General features: G+C 36.2%; 3 protein-coding genes and 1 long non-coding RNA gene across 4 annotated transcripts; 1 reads left to right on the top strand and 3 right to left on the bottom strand.

The window, feature by feature from the left end:
- Window positions 1-710: 710 nt before the first annotated feature.
- LOC113361359 lies at window positions 711-1,968 on the bottom strand. The gene is made up of 2 exons (XM_026604624.1): window positions 1,642-1,968; window positions 711-1,537 (listed from the first exon to the last, which is right to left on the bottom strand). Exons 1-2 carry the CDS (start codon window positions 1,750-1,752, stop codon window positions 998-1,000), a joined length of 651 nt encoding a protein of 216 aa, XP_026460409.1. The 5' UTR covers window positions 1,753-1,968; the 3' UTR covers window positions 711-997.
- Window positions 1,969-15,349: 13,381 nt separating this feature from the next.
- Window positions 15,350-20,714, top strand: LOC113356487 (UDP-galactose transporter 1). The gene is made up of 5 exons (XM_026599638.1): window positions 15,350-15,853; window positions 17,750-17,999; window positions 18,117-18,324; window positions 19,428-19,659; window positions 20,219-20,714. The coding sequence occupies exons 1-5, from the start codon at window positions 15,743-15,745 to the stop codon at window positions 20,444-20,446; spliced, it is 1,029 nt and encodes a 342-aa protein (XP_026455423.1). The 5' UTR covers window positions 15,350-15,742; the 3' UTR covers window positions 20,447-20,714.
- A 287-nt stretch (window positions 20,715-21,001) lies between these two features.
- On the bottom strand, window positions 21,002-21,549 carry LOC113361360. Its single transcript, XR_003365093.1, has 2 exons — window positions 21,473-21,549; window positions 21,002-21,209 (listed from the first exon to the last, which is right to left on the bottom strand). It is a non-coding gene; the product is annotated as an uncharacterized LOC113361360 (long non-coding RNA).
- A 1,798-nt stretch (window positions 21,550-23,347) lies between these two features.
- LOC113361361 lies at window positions 23,348-24,624 on the bottom strand. The gene is made up of 3 exons (XM_026604625.1): window positions 24,112-24,624; window positions 23,837-23,961; window positions 23,348-23,725 (listed from the first exon to the last, which is right to left on the bottom strand). The coding sequence occupies exons 1-3, from the start codon at window positions 24,544-24,546 to the stop codon at window positions 23,575-23,577; spliced, it is 711 nt and encodes a 236-aa protein (XP_026460410.1). The 5' UTR covers window positions 24,547-24,624; the 3' UTR covers window positions 23,348-23,574.
- Window positions 24,625-24,873: the final 249 nt, after the last annotated feature.

Here is a 24,873-nt window from a genome sequence, read left to right on the forward strand (position 1 = left end):
CACTACTAACTTTTTAAACCTTTTTTTTTAAAATAATTCGACTTACAGAGATTGTTTGGCTAATCGACTATTTTTGTGGTGGTGAATTCATAGTTAAGAACCCCTGGCTCATGATCACCACGATCGACTATTTTGTGGTTGTGAAATTCATAGTTGATATGCTATATATGTCCTGAATTGTCCATTCTCAAAACTACCACTCAATGAAGACCGGCCCCCCTACCTATTTGCCCGTCTGGGTGGGGCATCTACAACAAAAGAGCACGACTGAAACTTGCAACCAGTAGGTAGAAGAGAGATATATAGTTCATACTCCTTGTTTTCTTGCGACGACCCACTTATGCATCACATCTAGTGAAAAACGTCTCTAGTCTTGCATTGCATGTTCATAAAGTTCACCAACACAACATGAGATATTCTTGATTCCTATGTCCTTTTGTCCTCTAGTTGAATTCAACAAAGTTCAACATGTCAGTGGAACCAAAAAGAGATGCCAAGCGCAGAAAGTCTCGGCCTAGTGCGCTTAGGTGGGTAAAGTAATCAAAAGATTTGCACACTTCTTCGAAGAAAGACCAAAAATGTAGTTGCGTACTTGTGTTTGCATCAGCATTTAGTGCTAGAATAGAAACATATTCTCATTTTATGCCCAAAGCAACATCATTTTAGCATGTTATATTAAAAAGAAAAAGAATCTTCCATGTCATTTAATAAGTCCACTACCAATATCAAGTTTCAACAACATTTCTTCAGAAAACCATGTAAATATTAATCATCCACCAAACAAGATCATAAAGAAAAAACAACTCATATTCCTTGGAACCAGATTTCTACTGAATCAATACTAAAATTCTACACAAAAAAGAAAGAAAACAAAATAAATCTTGATTCAACTTGGGTTGAATCTTCATTGTTCTCTCTATTGTTTAGCCAAGTGTCACAAAACCCACTGCTCTACCATGGATAATGACCCAAATGCTCTACTTCTCTTTTGTTTCTCTCATACAGCTTCTTCTTCTTCATCTTCAACATTACTAACACCCAACCCAAACTCAAAAGTGATATCAAGAAAATAGAGCATAAAAACCAGGAAAAGACTACAACAAAACAAAGGAATAGGACCAAAAATCCACAAAAACAGTGGAAAAGAAAAATAAAATGCTCTTAAACCCAATGACCAGAAATAACTCCCCTTGTTCAAAGCTCTACCCACATAATTAGGCGTTAAATGTGTTGAATTAGCACTCATCTTCGTAAGTGGCACATTGATTAAAATACTTGCATGACTGTAATACCGTATTGATTGGACATTAAACAAAAATGCCAACAAGAAGCACAATAAGATCGAAAAGAACTTTATGGAAAACCCTAATGGACTACTATCACCAAAGATAAAATCTGAAGATTGGTTGCTGTTCTTGTTAGTCATCAGTACTGCTATCAGTGAACTTAACATAATAGCTGTTGATGCTAATAGTGTTGATGCCATTATATTGTTTCTCAATGTTTGGACAGCAAGAACACCATTCTTTGATGTATCCTGCAACAGCAAAAATCAAAGCAGAACAAAACATAATCTTAAGAAACAGATAATAAGTAACACATGCAAACATGGAAAAGAAGAAGATTTGTCTAAGATGATACCTCCATCATGGTCTTGACCCAAATTCTTCGATTGATGGCGTTAACACCGATTACTGTTTTTGTAGGTTGTGTTATGATTCGATAAAGAAGCCAAACATGATAAGAAACCATTAAACCAAGACCTAATGGAACAAGAGTGTAATCAAAGAATTTCTCTCTTCATTGCTGCCAGAAAAGAAAAGTTGTTTGTGTTTGTTTGTTTCTCTCTCGAAAAGGGAAGTTTGTAAATGGGATCTTAGCAGGAGAAGAATATGGGACTATAAATAGCCATGGAAGGTAAAAAGGTAGGAGAGAAATTTCTTCGTTTCCTTCCCAAATTCAGTGTTAAATAGGTTATACTCATGCCCTGATACCTATTACTCCTCTTGCTGGTGCTCTAGAAGAATATCCCATGAGAAATAAAAAGGGCCCAGATAAAAATTGGCCCCCATCCTCATATGATTATCAGCAGGGCTGTGTATCGGGCTCATTTTTTATTATTTTATTTTCAGGGTATCCTTTGTGATCCTTTTTTTTTACGTGTATCTTTTGGAATCTTGTTTTTAAGCATACTCTTTTTTTTAATGCAAATGAAGGATAGATTACTTGAGCACTATCGTGCTGAATATAGTTTAACAAGAATGTTGGAGGACCTCTGCGCCATGTATTAGAAACGCCTTTTTTATGAGTATACCTTGCCAATTCATCAGTACACTTATTGGCTAATCTATTTGCGTGCGTACAAGACAAAAAATATCTTCGACAATGTCTCTATGCTCCCCAAAGAACTTCTGCATCTTCTCCCTGGACTGCATGCACAAGTGGTAGGTAATCTATCTCAATAACAATCTTGTTAATATTCAACTCCAAAGCCATTTTGATAGACTCTAACACTGCCAAGCGCTCCAGTTGCTCTGATCCAGTCGCTCCATTGAAGATCACACTCCTCGAGGCTACATGCGCACCTGCAGAATTTTTAAATATTAGTTCATAGCCTCCAGCATGAGTTATATGACAAAATGACGCATCAACATTAACTTTAACCACATCTAGTTCAAGTGGTTGTCATTTAGGAATGACTGCAGCTCTAACTGAGTTGGTCTTAGGTTTGTAACCAAAGTCATATCATTCAGAAAGTTGTTTATGCTGTGTAGAGTTTGTTGAGGAGAGCTGAGTTTGTTGTTGAAGACTGCAGTGCATCTATCTTTCTACAAATGCCAACAAATCACTGCCATTTTTCCTACCAGAGTTCTGTTAGATCCACGTCGATATCCAATCTTTTGGGGTTTTCCTTTGTATATTAGGTATGATGTAGCCTGCCCCGGACCAAACTTCCATCGTTAACGGACACTCTAAAAGAATGTGCATTGTAGTTTCAGTTTTGACCTTGAACCTGCAACACATGACAGTGTCTTGTGGAATTCTTCTGCTCATTATCTCTTTAGAGTAAATGATGTCTTTAGCACACTTCCAAATGAAAAGCCTTGTTCTTGGAATAACATCAACATCCAGATTTGCTTCCATATATTATTGCTTCTTTTTATTGTCTGAATCTTCCCGTCATGGTATTTGTTGTTGTAGAGGACTTGATAGGCATATCTAACCGTGAATCTACCTCCCTTTGTTTTTGTCCAGATCAACTTATCCTCACTTCTTAGTGGAATTCTCATACTAAGAATCTTTGCCACTGTTTCCTGATCAAATAGTTGAGAGATAATATCATGTTTCCATGATTTCCTGTCTTGATCAATGAGTCCAGAAAGTGTAACTACCAGGATTTACTGCATCACTAGTTGGAGAATGGGGATAGTCAGTATTGAGAATCCACTTATCTTTCCAAATTAAGATTTGCTTTCCATTTCCCACAGACCAGAAACTATATTTATATATGAATCCCAAAGCGGAACCGATGCTCTTCCAAGACCAAATTGAGTATGCCTTTTTAGGGGCGTGAAGAGTATTTAGAGTTTTGAAATACTTAGCTTGAAGGTACCCACCCCATAAGATATTTTTAGCTGTGCAAAGTCTCCAAGCAGATTTTTCCAGAAGAGCTTGATTAAAAAGTCACAAATCCCTGAAGTTTAAGCCTCCATCGGCTATAGTACGATAGTTACCTGACCAAGAGGTTAAGTATAACCCCTTCTTCTATTTCTTATTCCACCAGAAATGCAGCTACAGAGAATTCATTTTGTTAACTGTATCCTATGGAAGCTTGAATGAGCTCATTTGATGCACCAGAATGGTATTGAGAATATTTTTAACCACCACAGACCTCCCTGCTTGAGACTCCATTTTTCCCCTCCAGTTATTTAACCTTCTTTGCATGTTATCCACTAGAAAGTTGAAAGAAACCTTCTTCTTCTTTTTCAAAAATAAAGGAATGGTGAGATATTTCTCATCCTCTGACATTGTTTTAACATTCAGAAGATTAATAATGGCTTGTGCTTCTCATTGGGCAAGGTTTTTACTGAAAGAAATATTGGATTTCTGGTAGTTTAGAAGCTGACCTGATGCTGCACTAAAATCTTGCAGAATGTCTTGTAGATGCTGAATATTATCCAGATTACAAAGATCAAATAATCATCTGCGAATAGTAAGTGACTTATTGGAGGTGTTCTTCTTGCTATCTTGATACCTCTTATCTTCTTTGAGAATTTAGCAGCTACCATAGCTCTTGAGAAAGCCTCCATGGAAATAATGAAGAGATAAGGTGAGATTGGGTCCCCTTGCCTGATCCCTCTTGAAGGGTGAAATGGCGAGCAAGGGGATCCATTAAGAATAACTGATATTTCAGTTGTAGAGATGCACTGAGAGATAAGACCACAAAACTTCTCCCCAAATCCCATTTTCCTCATCACTTCAAGAACAAAGCTCCATTCAAGCCTATCAAAGGCTTTCGACATCTCAAGTTGTAAAGCTAAAAAACCATCACCACGTTTCTTTATTTTTAATGTATGAATGATTTATGTGCAAGTGAGATGTTATCCGAGATGAGTCTCCCTGATACATAAGCAGATTGAAGAGGAAAAATAACTCTATCCAGTCAGCTTTTCATTCTCCTAGCAATAATCTTATAGGAAGTGTTGCATAATGCAATCGTTCTGTAATCAGAAGGTGTACTTGGATTTTTGACTTTAGGGACCATCATGAGTCTTGTTTGATTAATCTTCTTGCTAAGAAAACCACTTTTGAAGAAGTCTTGAATCATACCAACAATATCATCTTTTACAACATCCCACTGTGTTAAGTATAAGCATGGAGGGAACCCATCTGGACCCGGAGCCTTCCATGGATCCATACTTTTAAATGTTGCTAGAATTTCTGCTTCAGAAGGAATGAATGTTAATCTGTCGTTATCTTAGGGAGTAATAACAAGCTTAACATGACTAAGAAAATCTTCATCTAAGTTAGGATTTGAAGTAGTGTTGATCTCATTAAAATGCTCTGTCAAAAGCTTGGATAATGACTCCCTATTCGTACACCATGATCCATTCTTGTCCTGCAAGGCATCTATTCTGTTTCTTGATCTTCTACTGTTGGCATTTGCATAATTGAACTCTGTATTGTTGTCTGCTTCTTTGAAGAAATTATCTTTATTGTTTTGTTGCAAAAATTCATTTTTTATGTCCTCCCATTTATGAATCTCAGCTTCCACCTCCAAGATATTGCTAGTATTATCTTGATGACCAGCTTCCTAATGAAGTATATCAAGTTTTTAGTGGAGCAACTTGATGTTTGTGTCGATCAGTAGTTTAGATCAAAGATTTGTGAACCTGATTGTATACAAAAACTCTTGGATGATCTCAAAAATCAATATCCAAGAAAAACCTAGTATATACTGGAACTGTACAAATACCGAATACAGTTTTAAAAACTTCCTACGTTGAATATCGAATCACTTGTTGTTACTTTAATTATATCAATACAAATAAAATTCGGAAGTAAAAAGTAAAGCAAGACACAGAGAAATTTTGTTAACGAAGAAACCACAATAGCAGAAAAACCCCGGGACCTTTTCCATATTTGAACACAAGTTGTTACACCAAACTCCTAGCAAAACACCAATTCTCTTTAGGAATTCCTCTTGTAAATATTCTAGCAGAACACCAATTCTCTTTATAAGCTACTATCGAAAATCTTCTGGAAGAACACCAATTCTCTTTAGAAGCTACTCTCGAAAATCTTATAGTAGAATACCAATTCACTTTAGAAGCTATACTTGAAAAATCCTCTAGCAAAACGTTAGTTCTCTTTATAAGATGCAATAACACCGTTGATATTTTGCTTTCAGAAAACATCGGTTTGATTTCCCTTTAGATGTGAATCAAGGTTTTGGAAATCTTGTGTTTGCTTTGAGAAAAAAAATTACTAGGTACAAGTAATATCAAGACAAACTTGTAAATTTGGGTTTATTATACTCTTCAAAACTGGAAGAGAAACCTAATTATTCTACAACAAAAACAACTATAGAATAAATCTAGAGATATCTTGTTAAAACTTCTTAAGGAATTTATGAGACACCTTAATTGAAGTTTCCTTTCTAGTCCAGATTTCTACCAACTAATGTCGGTATACGATCGTGAGCTGAAATCTATCAAACCTAGGGTTTATGATCAACAATCCTTGAATGACCTTATATCGGAAGAGAATGACCTTAGAATAAACAAGAATTATTGATTAACCTAGATTACAAGTTGTATAACTATCAAGAAGATTATTACCAACTCGTGCTTTGTGATCCCCAAAACAAAGTCTTATTGTATCACTCTTGTTCACGAAGAACAAAAATAGTGGAAAACAACCTTATGAAGCGCTTACACCAATTTTCCAAGGGATGATTTGTGGAGCTTACACAAACCCTTTATTTATAGTCAAGCGTTGTTTGAAATCTAAACAAGTTCGTGAGCTATTTTCCTTTTTCAAGACTCTCCTTATTTTTAGAGTCTTTCTTAAGTTACAACTTACAACTCTTGTATAAATAATTACTTTAGCATAAATTGTATTTTTATCTAATAAATTATAATTTAACTTAGGAAGGAGTTTAAAACATCATGCACACTTGAATATGGCAATCAATTGTGTATGGAATAATTGATCAAAAACATCTTGCCTAAACAAGGAAACATCAAAAACTTGACCAAAAAAGGCATCTAGTCATGTTTTCACGCTCAAATCCGTGAACCGTTACAAACAGTTCGTGGAGTGTTTCATATTCACGAACTGCAACAACACTTATAAGTGTTACTTTAATAAATCGCTCATAACTTCTTCGTTATAACTCGAAATTGAGCGATTCTTCGCTCGTTGAATTCGTATACTCATTCACTACAACATGGGGACGTTTTCAGGGACAAAGGTTATCATCACTAAAGTCATGGCTCAAATATCCTCGAGTCCATATATAAATACATGTTTACCGTCATAGGAATTGTCCTGTAAAGTGAGCACTTGTTTCGATAGATTAGAAAGGTAGAATTTAACAAGAGTCCAAATGAAATCAGTCACCACATACCTTTGTTAATGAATTCCTCATTGATGTCTTCGTTTGATCTCCAATCTTCAATCTTTGAGGGTTATTCAGTGATGTCTAATACTCAACTAAACACTTCTAATCCTAGTCCGAGATTTGACTTTAGTAGACTAAAAATCAAGATATAATTTTGTTCATCTAACATTAACAACAATCTTGAGATAACAAAACTTGTGGGTTCAATCAAGCATTGCTCTAACAAATTATATTAGCTTTTTAGGCTTATATATTGTTATATGCGTATGAATCACGCTAAATATATGTCAAATGAGGGACCACTCGTGTGTACATGCAGATGACGTCACGATACATTCACATTTTACTTTGACATTAAGTTATTTGCTCGACCTTGACTTTGTATTAGTTCTCGATCTCCAGGCCTTGACTCCTGAAACTCTTGATCTTATCTTCGCTCCTTCTCCAGAACTCAGGTCTTTCACGTGTCACGATATTACTCTTCACATCTCGTTCTTTATTATATTGTTATTTTCAAGTTGCTCGACCTGAAGACTTGTTATCTTTATCTCGATTTGAGCTTTATTTTGACGCTAAGCTCAAGGACCTTACAAATGTCAACTGTTTAGTAGGTGCTATATTTTTTCATCCATATTTTCCCCCAGTTTATTTAAATTATAGTCTTAGATTTAAAATATAGTTTTAGACTGTATATTAATTAAACTTGGTTTGGTCTTTTTGGACTTAAATAGCTCAGCTCCGAGATATGCTTTAACAGCTCCTCAAGATGATATTATATTAAATAATAGATGAACGATATAATCCAGATGTTAAATCTTAAGTTTCTGCTCTGATCGAGGTACAATATATCTCTAATAGAGAATTTCTCTCTCTTTCCGAAAAGAAAGAGTATCTATATCCTCTCCACCTTCTCTAATCATGCAACACTTATCAAAGTTTAATATTAAATAATATTCTTTTAAACACTCATAGTCGTTAATTTTAGGAGAGATAAAAAGTTAACGTTGTTAATTATTACCACGAGTTTCCACATAGGATGTATTCTTCACCCTTCTCGGAAATCAAAGTGTTTAGGTGGAAATTAGTTCTTTGTCATACTACTAAAAGAGTGAGAGATTGAGGGATCATTCTATGATCATAACTCTTTTGCCTTATGCATGATTGGTAACTCATTTGGAAGAAACTAGTTCTTTCCAAAAAAACAAAAATTTTTTTGTCTTCTAACCCTTAATATATAATTAAAGTGGTTGAATTAATTGGTAGGACTATCTGGTACAATCTTAGATTTGTTAGTTTGATTAAACCTCGAGTTTGTTTAAAATTCTCTATTACTTTGTTGTTACTCACTGAAACTCGTCATTCTAGTCGAGACTTCTCTCTATAATGAAACTGATCCATATATTGATGCAAAATCAGACCATCTCATCTCAGTTGGCAATACTGTAATCGATCCGTAAGTAGATTTTCTTCTAAAATAGAAACATAAACCAAAAAGTCCAAATTATTTTTTATACGAATAACATTGTATGTTGAGAGACCCGAAGGCAGTTTTTTCTAGTAAACAACCAGAAACCCATAACCTAGGGAAAATACTCTAAAATAACTATGAGATAATGGTCATTCATGAAAATGATCATAAGTTAGTCGTTACCTCTGAATTTCTCATTTGCAGCTTCTACTCTTCATATGTTTGATTAAAGTCTTCGACAACTAGAACGAAATCCCGTCATTCTGGTAGACTCGATGTGAGCAAATATATAAGAAAAACTACATATCCCATACTATGTGACCAGGCGCTAATTTTTTTTTTTTTTGTTCCTCTATCTGTTGCTATTTATTTGTGTGGGAGCAAGAAGAATCAAAGATTGCAGCTCAGAAGACAATAGAACTAGAAGAGGAGTTGAACTAGCTGTGATCTGGGAAAAGGAGTTGCAGAGAGCTAATATAGACTTCCAAGCTGAAGATGAGGCAACTCTGAAGGAGATAGGAGAGGAACATAAATCTGCGGTCCAAGGAAGGTTCAACCTGGGGTACCATAAAACGAAGGATGTAAATTTTGAAGCGGTTTCTTTTATCCTAAGAAAGTTGATCAACATCACTAAATATCAAAACACTACGGCGGCCAACTTAGCTAGTTTTCATTCCTGCACTAGTCATTTAGACAACTTCATTTGGAAAGATCCGAACATAACAAAACTATTACAATATCTAAGTTCTTTAAATGAGATTGAGCATGACTTCAACACAAAACTGATACATGATGCTGGAGCCAACTCTGCAGGTATGTTATGTAACACCTGAGTAACTACCCCTCCGGTAGAATGCTGGTTTTTTTTTGTTTTAAAAGGTTGCTAAATTTTTTTTAATGTCATATGTAGTGCATCGGATAATTTTTGTAGTGATAACAAGAAGTTTGCAAAAGACTGAAACAAGAACAATATGCCATATGCGTACAACAAAAGTCAAAAGTCATAAATGGAAGCAAACCTTTAACCGTGATTGATTTTGGTGACCAGAAATACCTTTGCTCAATGGGAGTCACTATAACAATCGTAATGGTGGTCCATTTCAACAATATGCATTAAGAGAGCGCATCTTAGTGCTAACTTCACCACATTTGGTATTAGAGTCAAGAAATCAACTAAAGAAAACTGACTCGATAGTTTCCAAGTACGGAATGAAAAGCAAAGTCTTAAGCCAAAAATGAAAAAGAAAAAAAAAAGAAAAAAAGTGGTGGGGACTGTGGAGAGTTCGTTGCAAAGCTCATGGGTTATGATGTATGGTTGTTGCCCACTCCTGGATTTTGCTAGCATTGTTGTTGAATATTGATTATTTTGTCACATGTTATCAAGAGGATCCCAATGAGTTGGGAAAAATCATATACTAAATCTTTCAATTTAGAAGAGAAATTTGCAAGGGTCCCAATTCGAATATGATGCATCTTCTTCGATCTTTATCACTCAAAGTACCCCCCATGCACGTGCAATGATGCAAACATGTCAATATGCGATCTCTTGCCTCTTTAGAACACTAGACAGTGCTGGGTTAAATTTTTTCACTAACAGTCCAGGGCCCAGGCTTATTGAAAGTGAAAATCGACAAATCCAAGATAGAGCTGTTACTGTTTTTGCAACAAATAATTTCACCTCGCCTAGATTTCTTAGATTTGTGATGTTCACTACTCTTTTGACAATTCGCCCTGCGGGATCAACTTTTTTTTCCTTAGTTAGGCTCATGGATTTCCTAGACTTATCTAACCAGTGTGTTTTGTTTGTTTTTAGTAACCCCGGTCATCGTTGGCGTCTATATAACGAATAGATATATGCCATCCAAACGGGGATTTTGCAAACGCAACACCTTCTGCGCTAATAGCACGTATTTTGTGGCATGTATTAGGGCTGCACACAAACCGCACCGAAACCGCACTAATCGCACCGAAACCGCACCGAACCGATGATCCAACGGTCGGTCACGGTTTTCATTTTAATAACCGTTAGATTTACGGTTCGGTGAACGGTTCCACCCATAACCGCACACTAACCGCACCGAACAACCGATTAATAGGGACTGTCGATTAGTTTTTATCCTGATTAATCCTAGCCGTCTAGATTAAAGCCTCCACCATATATATATTTTGAAACCCTAATCTCTACGACATTTCTCTTCTTCGTTTCTCTTTCTCTTCCTCTCCCTCTTCATTTTCTCTTCAGCCTTCACCTGAATCACCTCAGTCGCCTCCACCACCAGTAGACAGCAGACCACCACCACCTCCATCAAGAGCACCACCGCCTCTATGGCTCTATCTAGTAAGTAAATAGGTCACGGGTTTCGATTGATTTGTTTGTTTTTCAATTTCTAGGGTTTTTTTTTTAATTATTCTTCTGTTAGGACTTAGGGTTTGTTTTATCGAAATCGTTTGCTTGTTGTTTTGTGTTTATCAATCAATTTCTTTTGTCAAATCTTATTTTTCTGATTACAGTCATGGGTTTTTTATTTTAGGTTTTGGTTGAGTTAAGGAGAGGAACTCAAGGAAGGAGTCTGAAAGATTTCTTAAGGAAGGAGTCTGATTACAGGTAATCTATCTCTCTTGTTCAATCTTCATTTTGACTTGTTCTGGTTTTGATGTAAAATGTTTTGAAAAAGGTTTGTTGATTAATGATCTGTGACTGTGTGAAAAGGGTTTAATTTTTGCTTAAGATTTTGCTTGTGTAATTTTTTGTGTTTAAAGATAAAGATGTATCTAAACATACTCTATAAGGTCTGTTCATACTTGACACTTCAAATCAAACTGATAAGTTTATTAGGTAGGCTTCTGATTTGTGTTTCTTTTTGAATTTGGGTATAACTCCATTAAACCCTTATTAGGGGAGTTTCTAGCTCTAAGTGGAGTGTATCTTAGGAGTTAGGATAACTGTTTAGGTTTATTTAAAGCCTACCCTGTGCCACAACTTTATTTTTGTTTTCAAGTTTTACATAGAAAATTCCTTACTCCTTAGAGCATATGAACTGTTTTATTTAGTTAGGTAGCAAATGACTAACTTGTTTACCTTTGGCAGAACTAACTTGCTTGTTTTAAGAAATAAGTGTGCTTGTATATGAACTGTTTTAAGAAAATTCCTTAGAGCATATGAACTGTTTTAAAGTTCAGAATCAGAACTAACTTGCTTGTTTTAAGAAATATGTGTGCTTGTATTAAGAAGTAAGAACTAACTTGTTTACCTTTGGCAGGGCAATGATTGGATCAAGTTCAGCTTCATTATCAAGCTGCAAGATGGCAAATGCATCTCCCTTTCCATCCACTGCAACTGGTTCTACTGATGTGACACTATCTATAACACCTCAAGTTGATGCTACTCAAGAAACACAAGCTACACAGCATGCTACACCTACACAGGACCCTGCACCTGAAGTTGTACCTAAGAAGAAGGGGAAAACTAGATCAAAAGTTTGGAATGACTTTACAAGGATCAACGAAGAAAAAGCACAATGTAAGCATTGTCACAAGAAATTGCAAGCACATAGTAGAGGAAATGGAACTTCCAGCATGAAGACACATTTAGCCACATGTCCAGAGAATCCCAACAAGAAGCTCAAGGGACAAAAGAGTTTGGTGTTTCCACCACCAAGGCCTGGACAGTCATCACAGCTGGTTGCTGTAAGTTATGACAAGGATATGTGTAGAAGAAGATTGACTGAGTTTGTCGTCATAGATGAACTGCCATTTAGAATTGTAGAAGGAGAAGGGTTTAGAAGATATAATGAACAGCTTGAACCTAGATTCAAGGTGCCAAGCAGGATGACCATTTACAGAGATCTTTTAATTATGTACAAAGATGAGAAAGAGAAGTTGAAGAAATACTTCAAGGAAAGTAAACAAAGAGTCTCTCTTACAACTGATACATGGACCTCTCCAAACAACTTCAATTATATGTGTGTGACAGTGCACTTTATTGATATCCATTGGAAACTTCAAAAGAGGATCATCCTGTTTTGCTTGATCAAGGGTCATACTGGAGAGGAGATTGGGAAAATGCTTGAGAAATGTTTGCTGGATTGGGGGTCTAGAAGATCTTTTTGGTGTGACTTTGGACAATGTCAGTGCAAATACTGTCGCAATTGAGTATCTTCAAACCAGTGTCATCAATTGGACATGAGCAGTAGTGAGAGCTCAATACATGCAGGTATGATTACTTTTCTTAGCTCTATTGCTATGCTTATTCTATACTTCTTTGTGCTTGTTACTGATTTTTTGATGATATTTCCTTGTTCCATTCTTATCAGGTAAGGTGTGCTGCGCATATTCTTGCGCTTGTTGTCAAAGATGCTGTGTTGTTGTATCACAAGTCAGTTGGAAGGATCAGATCAGTTATCAAGTTTGTTACCGGTTCTCCCTCTAGGTTGGACAAATTCAAAAAATGTGCTGCTCTCGAGAAGATTGATTGTAAGAAGATGGTTTTCCTTGATGTGAAGACCAGGTGGAATGCTACGTATCTGATGCTTGAAGCTGCCATTCCATATGAAAAGGTATTTAAGAGGTTAGAAAGGGAGGACAAGAGCTTTCGTTCTAAGTATATTTTCAAAGAATCTGAAAGTGAAGTTTTACCTAATACCGATGATGATATTGTTGTAATTGATAATGAAGATTATTATCTTAGTTCATCTAGTGAATCTGAATGTGAGGTAGATGTATCTAGAAAGAATAATATTAAGAAAAAGAACAATCCCCGTCATCATGCTCCCTATGCTGCAGACTGGTCATATGCTAGGTGTCTTGTTAAGTGTTTAAAAATATTCTTTGATGTTACTGTTAAGTTCTCGGCTTCAGTTCAGGTTACTTCACATGAATTTCTATGGCAGCTGGCATTGATCCATGAACAGTTGGTTCGTCTTAGAGCTATAGGAAACCGAGATCCTCATATTTCTAGGATGGCAGAAATAATGTTTCGGAAGTATAACGCATATTGGGGGGATTATGAAGATATGAACTCTGTTATGTATTTTGCTAGGTTGCTTGATCCTCGGGAAAAAGAATCTGGTTTGAAATTTGATCTGGAATGTTTGTATGAGCAAGATGATTTCAGGGTTACAACTATTTTGAAGGCTGTGAAACAAGATATGGGAAGACTTTATGATGAGTACACCAGCATGTATTCAAATGCCAATGCAGAGGAAGGTGAAATCATTACTTACCATTGATCATCATTAGTTCATTACTTAATATTGCTTATCTGCTTTTTATCATTACTTACTATTGATTTTTCTGATGTCTTAGGTATTGGGTCAACAGCTGCTGCTGGTGTTGATGACATGGTTGTTTCTGTGCAAGAAGAGAACATTGAGGATATGCTTGAATCAAGGAAGAAAAGGCGAAGAATGAATGTTCATAGTACTCATCCAAAGTCAGAACTTTAAAGGTATTTGCTTGATGACTGTGAAGCGTCTACCAGGGAGTTTGATATTCTGGCATGGTGGCAGGCTAATAGTACCAAGTACAAGGTGCTATCACTTATGGCGAAGGATATTTTGGCAATACCAGTGTCTTCTGTTGCATCAAAATCTGCATTCAGTACCGGAAAGCGCATTCTTACCCCATGGAGAAGCTCGCTATCTGCCAGGACAGTTGAAGCACTTCTCTGTACGCAAAGCTGGTTGCAGAAACCTATCTCTCTTGATTTTCTGTGTGACTATGTACCAGATGACAATTCCAACATTGAAGATGGTAATAGAATCTCTTCTCTTTTGACTTGAAATTTGAATGAATGTTATCTTCTTTTATCTGTTAGATGCAGACTTCATTGAATATATTTGAATATTTCTTCTTTGCATTCTTGTTGCAGACATTTTGGGAAAGGATGAAGATTAAGGGGATGATTGGCTTGAGAGATGGATGGACTGCAATCTTTTACTGGTCTGCTACTTGAGAAATGAAGATCAAATGGATGGCTCTTTTTCTTTTACTGGCAACTGTTTATGCTACTTTCTTTTTAACTTTGGTTTCACTTTCATCAGACTTTTTGGTTAATCTTTAGACTTAATCTTTGGTCAACTTGTTTGTGAACTTCAACTCTGTTTTTAATCTGTAGACTATGGTTATCTTGTCAAGACTTAAGTATGGAATGTAGTATCAGTTTATTAGAAATTCAGAAATTCAGAATGTATTTATGTACAGGTGCAGGGTATAGGTGAAAACCGAACCGAACCGAACCGTAACCGAATAGTATCGGTGCGGTTAAAAACCGAACCGAATACTAAACAGTTCGGCTGCGGTTTTAATTGTGATAACCGCACCGAACACAGTTAGGTGAACGGTTTAGCTATAACCGCACCGAACCGAACCGTGTGCAGGCCTAGCCTGTATAGGATTGATGCAAAATTGCAAACCATGCTAGTTGCCCTGTTAGGCGGAAACATCTTATTCGCAGAAAAACTATCTTTGAGTGAGTGAAACTTCACCAAATTATCGTGCCGTGCGTTTTGGAGAAAGCTGAAACTCTTTTTCTTTTTGCAAGTGGTGAAACTCCTACAACACTTAAATGCACGATAAATTCCCCACAAGTTTATGTCCCACCAAAATTCCCTGAACACCTCATAACCGCAAGATATTCTGAGACAGACAATAATATTAATGTATCAACGGTAAACATCGCATCACATTGATTCATTTGAAACAACAACATATACTTTTGTTGACATACCATAAAAGAGAGAAAAATCAACACATACATTCGACATGGGAAGAGACTTGTTTTGTTTCTCTTGTCATCTTCACAACAAAAACCCATCTCCTCCTCCTCCTCCTCCTCCTCCTCCTCCTCCTCCTTCATAATCATCACACTACCGTTACAGCACATCTCTTAAATTAGGGTTTTGAAATCTGATTAATATCATGTTAATATAAAGAGAGAGAAAGTGAAAGAGGCGTTTTAATTGGTACTTACTTTCCTTGTATTTTCATTAGTCATAAGAGCAGGAGTAAAATTCATGTGCTGCTGGGTTTTATCTCTCTCATTGTTTTTGTGATCTTCTCCTTTTCTTTTCCTTCTGCTGGTGGTGCTGGTGGTGGTGAGTATTTGAGAGATTGAGAGATAGAGAGAGATCCATAATCCATCCATTGAGATGGAGGAAGGGAAATTGTTTCAGTGGAGTGTATTTCGTTCACTGCTTGCAATTCTTCAATGGTGGGGTTTTAATGTCACTGTTATTATCATGAACAAATGGATCTTTCAGGTATTCTTCTCTTTTTGTTCTTCTTCTTCTATTTTTCAGCTTCCGATCTAGTTTTTTTTTTCTTCTTTTTGCTGCTTTTGGATGCTGTTTTTGTTTTTTCTTCTCAGTCTTCATGTGTGTATTTGTGGCAAGAATTTGAAGAATCCAAATTCAAATTTTGTTTTTTGTTCATTGATTTATGCAAAGACATTATAGGTGAAAAGGCTGATCTTAATTCTTTAGTTTGATTTGTTTGCATGAAGGTGTGAATTATGTCTTAGGGTTCTTTGAATTCTATTATTTGAGCTGAATTCTGCAATGCGCTATGCATAATTCAATTTGTTTATCTGATGTAAATTTTGTATGTATATATATTTATTTATTTTTGTAAATTCTGAAGTATGAATTTCAACTCCATTAAGTACTTAACAAGCATAGTACTCCCTAGTGTATGTTTTGAGGATCTAAAAAAGTGTAGGATTAGTGGATTACACAATGACCAGCTCATTTAGGTGTCAACACTATGTCCCTATATCCTATTAACACCTTAATACCTTTGTCCTATTAACACCTTAATACCTAGATGGAGAATGGATTAATCAATACCAAAAATGGTCTCCGATTCATACCTCAGAGAAGTAACCACCTGCCTAGAAGGTCAGATCCCACACGGTGCATCCTTTACTCAATGAATAGTAGGAAAAAGTATTCTCATTCTGTCAAAATAATTTAGAGAATGATAATAGAGAGGGAAGTTGAATATTAAGCAAGAAGACTTTTCCTGGAGGAAGACAGAGAGTTGACTTGTATAATTACTATCATGCACTTTTAAATGGATGAGTGACAAAGGGTGCTTTAACCACATTATAGGTCATTAAGTTCTTGACAGGAATCCCTTGGTTATTTTTTTTCTTTAATGAGCCGGTGGCAGCTGTTGGTCGTGTTCCCTTTGTTGCGCAAGGACTGATAGTCATTTTACCCCAATGAATGTGGCACCAACTTTGTCCCTTTCTATGTCAATTCCATGACATGATATATGGTCTTTGGTTGATCTATGGTGCTGGTATATGGTCTTCGGTTGATCTATGGTGCTGGTGCCTTCAGATCTTGTTCATGTCCTCAAACGGATCTGTTAAACATAGCTTGTAGTGCATATAATCTAACAGGACAGTCAGCGTTCCTCTCATATTGTGGCTTGTTGTTTTCAGATCTTAGAGAAACTGCAAAATTTTCTATACGATCTTGATTGGTAAGGGATGGCTGTAACTTGTAAAAGGCATTATGGTAGTTTAACACTTACTGAAGGAGTAGGCCACTGGTCGTGGCACTGGGATTCGTATCAGTGGACAGTGGAAAATATTTATCTTTAATATGCCAAGCTCATAATTTTTTCTCTTTAACTTGACTGTAAACCTGCTCTGTATTTACTAGAATCCTGTGATAACCATGGTGCTGAAACGATGTATTACTTTGAAGATGTTAATCTCCTTTGTAATTGTTTATCTTGTCTTCCATTTTTTCTTCTGCTGAAACAAATATTTAGAGACCCCCATTAACTGGAAATGTGGTGTAATTGAAAAAAGTACTGTGCTTAATTCACTTTATCTTGCTGTTCCTTTTGTTGTTTATCTTTATGTGGAAAATATTTATCTTTAATATGCCAAGCTCATAATTTTTTCTCTTTAACTTGACTGTAAACCTGCTCTGTATTTACTAGAATCCTGTGATAACCATGGTGCTGAAACGATATATTACTTTGAAGATGTTAATCTCCTTTGTAATTGTTTATCTTGTCTTCCATTTTTTCTTCTGCTGAAACAAATATTTAGAGACCCCCATTAACTGGAAATGTGGTGTAATTGAAAAAAGTACTGTGCTTAATTCACTTTATCTTGCTGTTCCTTTTGTTGTTTACAGAAACTGGATTTTAAATTCCCGTTATCAGTTTCTTGCGTTCACTTCATATGCTCAGCTATTGGAGCATACATTGCCATCAAGATCCTGAAGATCAAGCCGCTGATTGTGGTTGAATCTGAAGACCTCTGGAGAAGGATATTCCCAATGTCATTTGTGTTCTGTATCAACATAGTATTGGGAAATGTAAGCTTACGATACATTCCTGTCTCTTTTATGCAGACAATAAAATCATTCACTCCTGCAACTACAGGTTAGAATTATATTATACTACTTTCAATGTCCTAATCTTATTCGCTACTATTTAGACATCCTTGTTTACACTCATTTTTTGTGTAAATAACTAAAGAAAAAATATTCTACGAAACAGTTGTTCTGCAGTGGCTAATTTGGAGGAAATTCTTTGACTGGCGGATTTGGTCTTCCTTGGTACCCATTGTGGGAGGAATTCTTCTCACTTCTGTTACTGAACTCAGTTTTAATGTATTTGGATTTTGTGCTGCATTGTTTGGATGTCTGGCTACATCCACAAAAACTATTTTGGCAGAGTCTCTGCTGCATGGATTTAAATTTGATAGGTATGTTGGTTTTCGCCTGCTCTTTTATTTGCTATTAGAGCTCAGTTAGTTTTAGTTGTGTTTTTGCTTTTGTGGATATCTATCTAATGTGTCCTTTGTTTGTCTGGGAGAGGTTCATTCTAAGCAGCTCATTTGTCCGTATTTTGTATCTACGAGATCCTGTCTCCCTCCTTACAAGATTTGATTGCCCTAGAATTTTAGGCACGTAAAGTGTGCTTTCCTTGATGGGTTTTCTACTCTAAACCCCAACCCTTTGCTGCTTGTTAAAACCATGTCTATATCCGTGTCTATGAAATTAGTGATTGTATGTGTCTATCAAAGTACATTCACTGTGTAATGCAAGTTTAGACCACCAATCCACTTATTCCTGGTCTGAACCATTTCCCCCCTGCATTCCCTTTCAAACTCATCAATCACACTTGGTATTTGTGTTGTTTTTAAGTATGGATGGTTCTTTTGTTCGAAACTAGAGGTTGTTGATGCTTGGTGATTAGATAATGATACTTAGTGAAAAATTGTAATTATCTATTTTCTTCTCAAACTTGAGCAAGTTCTGATTTTAAGCTCACACTTTTGGCACCGAAGTATAACAAGTAATTGGTACTGGAATATCATTCTTGATACATGTGGTCGTGCCACTTTCTCCAGTTCTAAAGACCAGGCCAGTTGAGAAGTTATAAAGCTTCAGCCCACACTTGAACTATACTTGACGAAGTGCAATCAAACGTGTAGGGCTCAAGTAGAGTTGTTGAGTCAGTACATAAACTGATAGCCTACTGTTTATAAATCCCAGAATCACTTGATATTATGTGATGTCTCTTATCTTATGGAACTAAAGTTATTTGGAACCAATACACTCATTGACAAATAACTCATATCCACCTGTTTAAGCACACCCGTAGTATCCAATGATGGCCAGTGACATAATGTTTATACTTGCTAGTTACTATTAATGGTGACTGTATATACTTTACCTTCGATTGATTGGTTGGTATCAGACATTCATTTGAAGTGTAAATTTCCATTGCTTTACCATTTTTTGTTTCTTTATTCATGAATTATTATTGGAACTTATGCCGTTCTATGCTTTCCATTTTGTGTAGTATAAATACTGTGTACTACATGGCACCATTTGCAACCATGATCTTGGCTGTGCCAGCACTGCTACTGGAAGGGGCTGGGGTGGTGGACTGGTTTCAAACACATGACAATATTATTTCGGCCCTTATCATCATTATCAGCTCTGGTGTATTGGCCTTCTGCCTCAATTTCTCCATCTTTTATGTCATCCATTCCACAACTGCGGTCACTTTTAATGTTGCTGGTAATCTTAAGGTAAGAGAGATGGAATAAGATTTTTATTCTATCTGCCTAGCATTATTACGCACTATTGTTGCTAATAGTATCTTAGAGTATGAGTTAGAAGACATTTACCTGTACTCTTCCTTCCTTCTTGGTCATGGAGGCCGAATTAGTGAAGTTCGGTTTCTGTTTTCTTTTCCATTTTATATGTTAAGTTCTATCAGACACTTGGTGAATACGTAGAGGTGTTGATCTATTCATTTATATTTGGATCCTTCGGAAAGAAGCGCATTTATGAAATTAGGAATTTGGATTTTGCCCATGGAAATATCTGCCTGTCAGTTGGCCTTGTTAGATGCAGGTGTCTTGTAAAATATTCTCGATAGTGTCTGACGCAATTCCACACCTTGGGTCATAGATGAAAATTGAAAACTTAAAATTTCAAGTTTTACTTTATATTATGCTGCTAAATTTCCACCAATTTTGTTTGTGGGTTCAAAGCTTTTGAACAATCTGAATATGAAGAGGCTTGCTATAGTTTCTATGATTCAGCTTGACACCTATAATATTGATGTGGTTGTCTGTTCTACAGGTTGCAGTGGCCGTACTGGCGTCCTGGCTGGTATTTAAAAATCCTATACCGGCTATGAACGCTTTGGGATGTGCGATAACGCTGATTGGATGTACGTTTTACGGGTACGTTAGGCACAAACTCTCCCAAATACCAGCACCACCGGGTACCCCTCGAACTCCGCGAACACCTCGAAGCCGGATGGAGATGAGTCCTCTTGTAAATGATAAATTAGATGATAAGGTCTAGCTGCTTAATAAGTTATAGAAGATCACATGATGCATGCTTGTTGTGATGCCCTTACCCCCACAGCCAGCAAAGGGTTAAAAGAGAGGATAGAAAGACTGACTAAATTATAGTCTCACCATATTTTGTCTTTGTAAACTTGCTTTAATGAATTTTAGTATTTTTAAGATTCTCCTTATCACCTCATCTAAAGTTCAGTGCTGAACTATTGATACTTTTTTTTTTCTTTAACATAGATCAATAGAGGGAACCTTATCCCAAATGGTTTTATCATGGGTCAAACCATACTGCTGTTGTTGATAGATCTCAGAGATGCAAATTGAAATGCTGTTAGTAGGGCTGTTCATGGTCGGTTTTGGTTCGGTTTTTAGCCAAACCAAAACCGAAACCAATACTATCGGTTTCTTAAAATATGAACCAAACCAATCCATTAACCATTGGTTCGGTTTCTTAATGGTTCTAGCCGGTTTCGGTTTATTCCAGCGGTTTATCGGTTAACCGGCTGCTATGTCAGTTTCAAGAAACTGACAGTTCAAATCTAAGAAAAAAAAAACATGGTTTAAAGATTTTCAAACCTACCTACAGGCTACATACATTCCCATTCCATACACAATCCAAATTCATAACATTCTTAAACACAATTCAAAAGATAAAGATTAGTAATTCAAAAGATCCACAGTCTCCATAACATCTGAACAACATCGACACTTTCCAGCTATGCATCCACAAAATCAACTGATAGCTTCAGACTTTCCAGGGTTGCTGACTGCATGTATATGAAAATGGCAAGCAACTGGTAGTTAGAATCTAATTCACGTATATTTCCACTAATCATGATGGCAAACAATACATGAAAATGCTAACAGTGAAAAGACGTGACATGTAAACACACCATCAGGAGGACAATGTATCTTTCTTTGCTAACTGAACAGGTAATAACTTAACAGGTTTAAGAGGCACTAAATTAGCACATTAAGACTTTAAATTAAATCCAAAGAAAACATGCTTCCAATTGGTGAGATGAATTACCTTGGTACTCCTTAGTCCTCAACATCATCATCTGTTATGTTTACGAACATGGATTTAGAGAGAGAGTCCAAAAATTCTGCAATGAACAAATGCACGATCAGTAGTATACAGTGAGTTGAAAGAGAAAAAATTGAAGATTGTTTAGGATTTTCTGAAATTCAATTAGGGAAGAAATTAATGATGATGCTGAGATGATTGTTAAATTTAATCAAAGTAAAAGAGAAACTGAATTCAATTGTTTGGCTAGAACTAATTCAGAAGTAGAAGATTTATCTCTCAATAGCATACAACAGAGTTACAGTTCTTGCAACTTAAATCCCCCAACCCAATTTTGACTGTTTAGATCCAGCCTCTAAATCTTAGGAGCATGATAGACATTTCAAAATGGTGAAATAAGCACTAGGACCAACTGCCAAGTGCAGAACTGCCACACCCATTCCAGGGTCTGAAACTACCAAGGGAAATGAAGCTCATAAATTAGCTTCACTTGGCTAGTCAAAACCTGATTACTTTCAGATTGACGAATTGATCAAGACAAAAAAAGACAGATAAAAGTGATTTTTAGTCCAATACTTTCAATAAACCTTGTCAAGACCACAAACCACAAAAGCACTAATTAAGACACAAGGACACCTTAGAGTAAGGTTGGATAACCAAAAACTAAACGATAGATACAAGTAAAAAAGGGAGACGAATCTTATCATGTGCCTGCAGTTATAACACTCTTAATCCTAGCATAAAGCAAATTTTAGAATCCTATTTTTCTAATTCTTGAGGAAAAATATCTTACTGGTGTTGATCCTGATTCCTCCATAGTTGAATCAAAGAAATCAACTTAATCCTGCAAAAAAACAAAACATGCAAAATCAAATCATTTTAGTAAACCCTAGATTAAATATAAATCATGTAAATCAAGTAACCCAAGTTACATAAATGATAAATATGATACCTCTTAAAAGAAATTAGATGTTCACTTGTTTATTTCGTCTGAAGAATGAAGATGATACCTTCTACTAGTGAACCCTAGATAACACTGACAGGTTACAATTACAAACTCATATGAACAGATTTCGCCTGAAAAGAAGGAGGAGGAGAAGGAGAAGAAGAAGAAGAAGAATGAGGGGAGGGGATGATTAGATTCTACTAGAGTTTAGAGAATCGCAACCATGACATCTCAACTTTCTGTTCTATGAACTGAAGAGTGAAGAAGGAGGCGAAGATGTGAAGTGAAAATTAGGTCGACGAATGTATACTTGGGTTATAACTTAAGAAATATGAAGGGTGTGGATTGAATCTATCTGATATTAATCAACGGTCTATATTTATCGGTTTTCCAATGGTTTTTGGTTCGGTTTTCAGGCCAAACCAAAACCAAACCAATACTGTCGGTTTTTCAAAATTTTTTACCAAACCAATCCAAATCTAAATGGTTTGGTTCGGTTTCTTGCTTATTGGTCTGGTTCGGTCGGTTTCCAACGGTTAACCGACACCATGTTCAGCCCTAGCTGTTAGTCCTCTACTTTTTTTTTTTTCAGATTTTCTTTTTCTTTTTCATTTTATCAGATGATGATTTCTTTTCAGAAGTTCTTTCACAGACCAGAAATCAGCCCGTGGTCCACCAGAATTCCATTCTAGATGATCCATGTATTTAGCTCATCTTTTTCATTTTTTCAGATGATGATTTCTTTTCAGAAGTTCTTTCACAGACCAGAAATCAGCCCATGGTCCCCCAGAACTCCACTCTAGATAGTCCATGTATTTAGCTGATTGATGTCAGAATTCAGATCTAATAAGGAAAATGGTTGGTTTGCATAAATGGGGGATTGTACACCATCTTGATTTGAATGCACACAAAAGTTAACAAATGCAACACTAGTGGATAATCAATGATGCATTCCATTACTACAAGTCAAGAATGCTTCAAACATAAGAAACTTACATTTTACTACATTAACTAAAGTTAATATTATGATGTAGTCATGGTTAAGGAACTGATAATTTTACAGAGAAAATAGAGATGATGATGAAGAATCCTAATATTACATATTTTCTCTCAAACACCCTCTACTTGAATTTATTATCAAGATAGTAATAGTAATAACTCAGGCCAAAAGCCAGAAATTCTTTTGCCATCTAGTACTGATGAGATATCCCCCCATTCCTTTGCTCTGTTTCCTCACACCCAAAGTCAAGCAATCTACATTGTTGATGCAATACTCCACAAAATCTTCACTGCTGCTGATGCCACAGAAACTGCACCATGAAAACCAGAAAACCAAAATGTCGAAAACTCAATTTTTCTTAGATCAAAAACAAATGTCATTTTTATGGAGGGGGTTGGGTAAAAGTAAAATCAGTACTCACCAGCTAATGAGAGAAGCAGTAGGCTTCTTCTGAGCCAAAACCAGAACAGAGACTTCAAGCTTCTTAACTTGGCTCATTACTGTACCTATCTTTGGTCCTTGTACCACTAATGCCTCAACTTCCACCTACACAACAAAACACAATTACCAAGACATTAAACAAACTTACTTGGTAGTTGGCACACACTAAACAAGACATTTTCATAAAGAATATTCAATGAATCAACTAATAGAGAGAGAAAGGATAATATGACAAGATAATGCAGAATTGATTACCTCAGGCTTACAAGCTTTGCAAAGTGTAGCAAGAGAATTAGCAAGGTAATTAGGAGAAGAATAGTAATGATAATCAGAATCACCATCAGAAGTAGCAGAGATGACCCTTTGATCAGGAGTTTTGTTGAGATCCTCTTCATCACTGTGATGATAATTGAGAGGAGGTATAATGTGAAGCAAAGTAAGCACATCTCCTTTGTTAGCAACATGTGTTAGTGCCCACATCATAGCATGCTTTGAACTTGATGATTGATCTACAACAACCATTACTCTTTTCCTAGCAATTATCATCCCACCATTTCCATTGTTAAACCCTTCCATCTGTTTCAAATTATTCATTCTCTTCTTATTCCATCTCTTTGATGTTGATGATGAATTCCATGCTTCTTTCCCACTGAGTTGTCTCAGAATTGATCCTGCTGTTGGACTTCCCATTTTAGATCTCTAGGTGTTTGGTTGGTTTCAGAGAATAACAGTATATATGGTTCACTCACTACTCACTAGCTCTTGTGATCAAGATAGAAATGAAAGGGAACAGTTTCAGGGTACTTGGTCTTTTATAGAGCTAGTCCCTGTGAAGTGTGAGGTACTAGAGGATGTTTGGAGTGTTCAGCATTTGTTGCTGTAAAACATGTCTAACCAATGAAACAGTGACACATAGGTGTTCTGATACTGGGACCCATATGGATCCTTTAAAAATACAGGTGGGTGGTTGTGATTGGGTGAGAAGTAGGACCAGATGTTAATGGATGAGTGTAGGTT

The sequence above is a fragment of the Papaver somniferum genome, chromosome 3 (genome assembly GCF_003573695.1).
Source record: "Papaver somniferum cultivar HN1 chromosome 3, ASM357369v1, whole genome shotgun sequence".
Lineage (NCBI taxonomy): Eukaryota > Viridiplantae > Streptophyta > Magnoliopsida > Ranunculales > Papaveraceae > Papaver > Papaver somniferum.

Bases quoted from the DNA above. Each gene is read 5' to 3' on its own strand.
- LOC113361359 (XM_026604624.1), bottom strand. From the start codon at position 1,752: ATGGTTTCTTATCATGTTTGGCTTCTTTATCGAATCATAACACAACCT. The intron at 1,538-1,641 runs GTATCATCTTAG...TTGCTGTTGCAG, and splicing joins GGGTCAAGACCATGATGGAG to GATACATCAAAGAATGGTGT.
- LOC113356487 (XM_026599638.1), top strand. From the start codon at position 15,743: ATGGAGGAAGGGAAATTGTTTCAGTGGAGTGTATTTCGTTCACTGCTT. The intron at 15,854-17,749 runs GTATTCTTCTCT...TGTTGTTTACAG, and splicing joins TGAACAAATGGATCTTTCAG to AAACTGGATTTTAAATTCCC. The intron at 18,325-19,427 runs GTATGTTGGTTT...CATTTTGTGTAG, and splicing joins CATGGATTTAAATTTGATAG to TATAAATACTGTGTACTACA.
- LOC113361361 (XM_026604625.1), bottom strand. From the start codon at position 24,546: ATGGGAAGTCCAACAGCAGGATCAATTCTGAGACAACTCAGTGGGAAA. The intron at 23,962-24,111 runs GTAATCAATTCT...TTTGTTGTGTAG, and splicing joins GCAAAGCTTGTAAGCCTGAG to GTGGAAGTTGAGGCATTAGT. The intron at 23,726-23,836 runs GTGAGTACTGAT...TTCATGGTGCAG, and splicing joins ACTGCTTCTCTCATTAGCTG to TTTCTGTGGCATCAGCAGCA.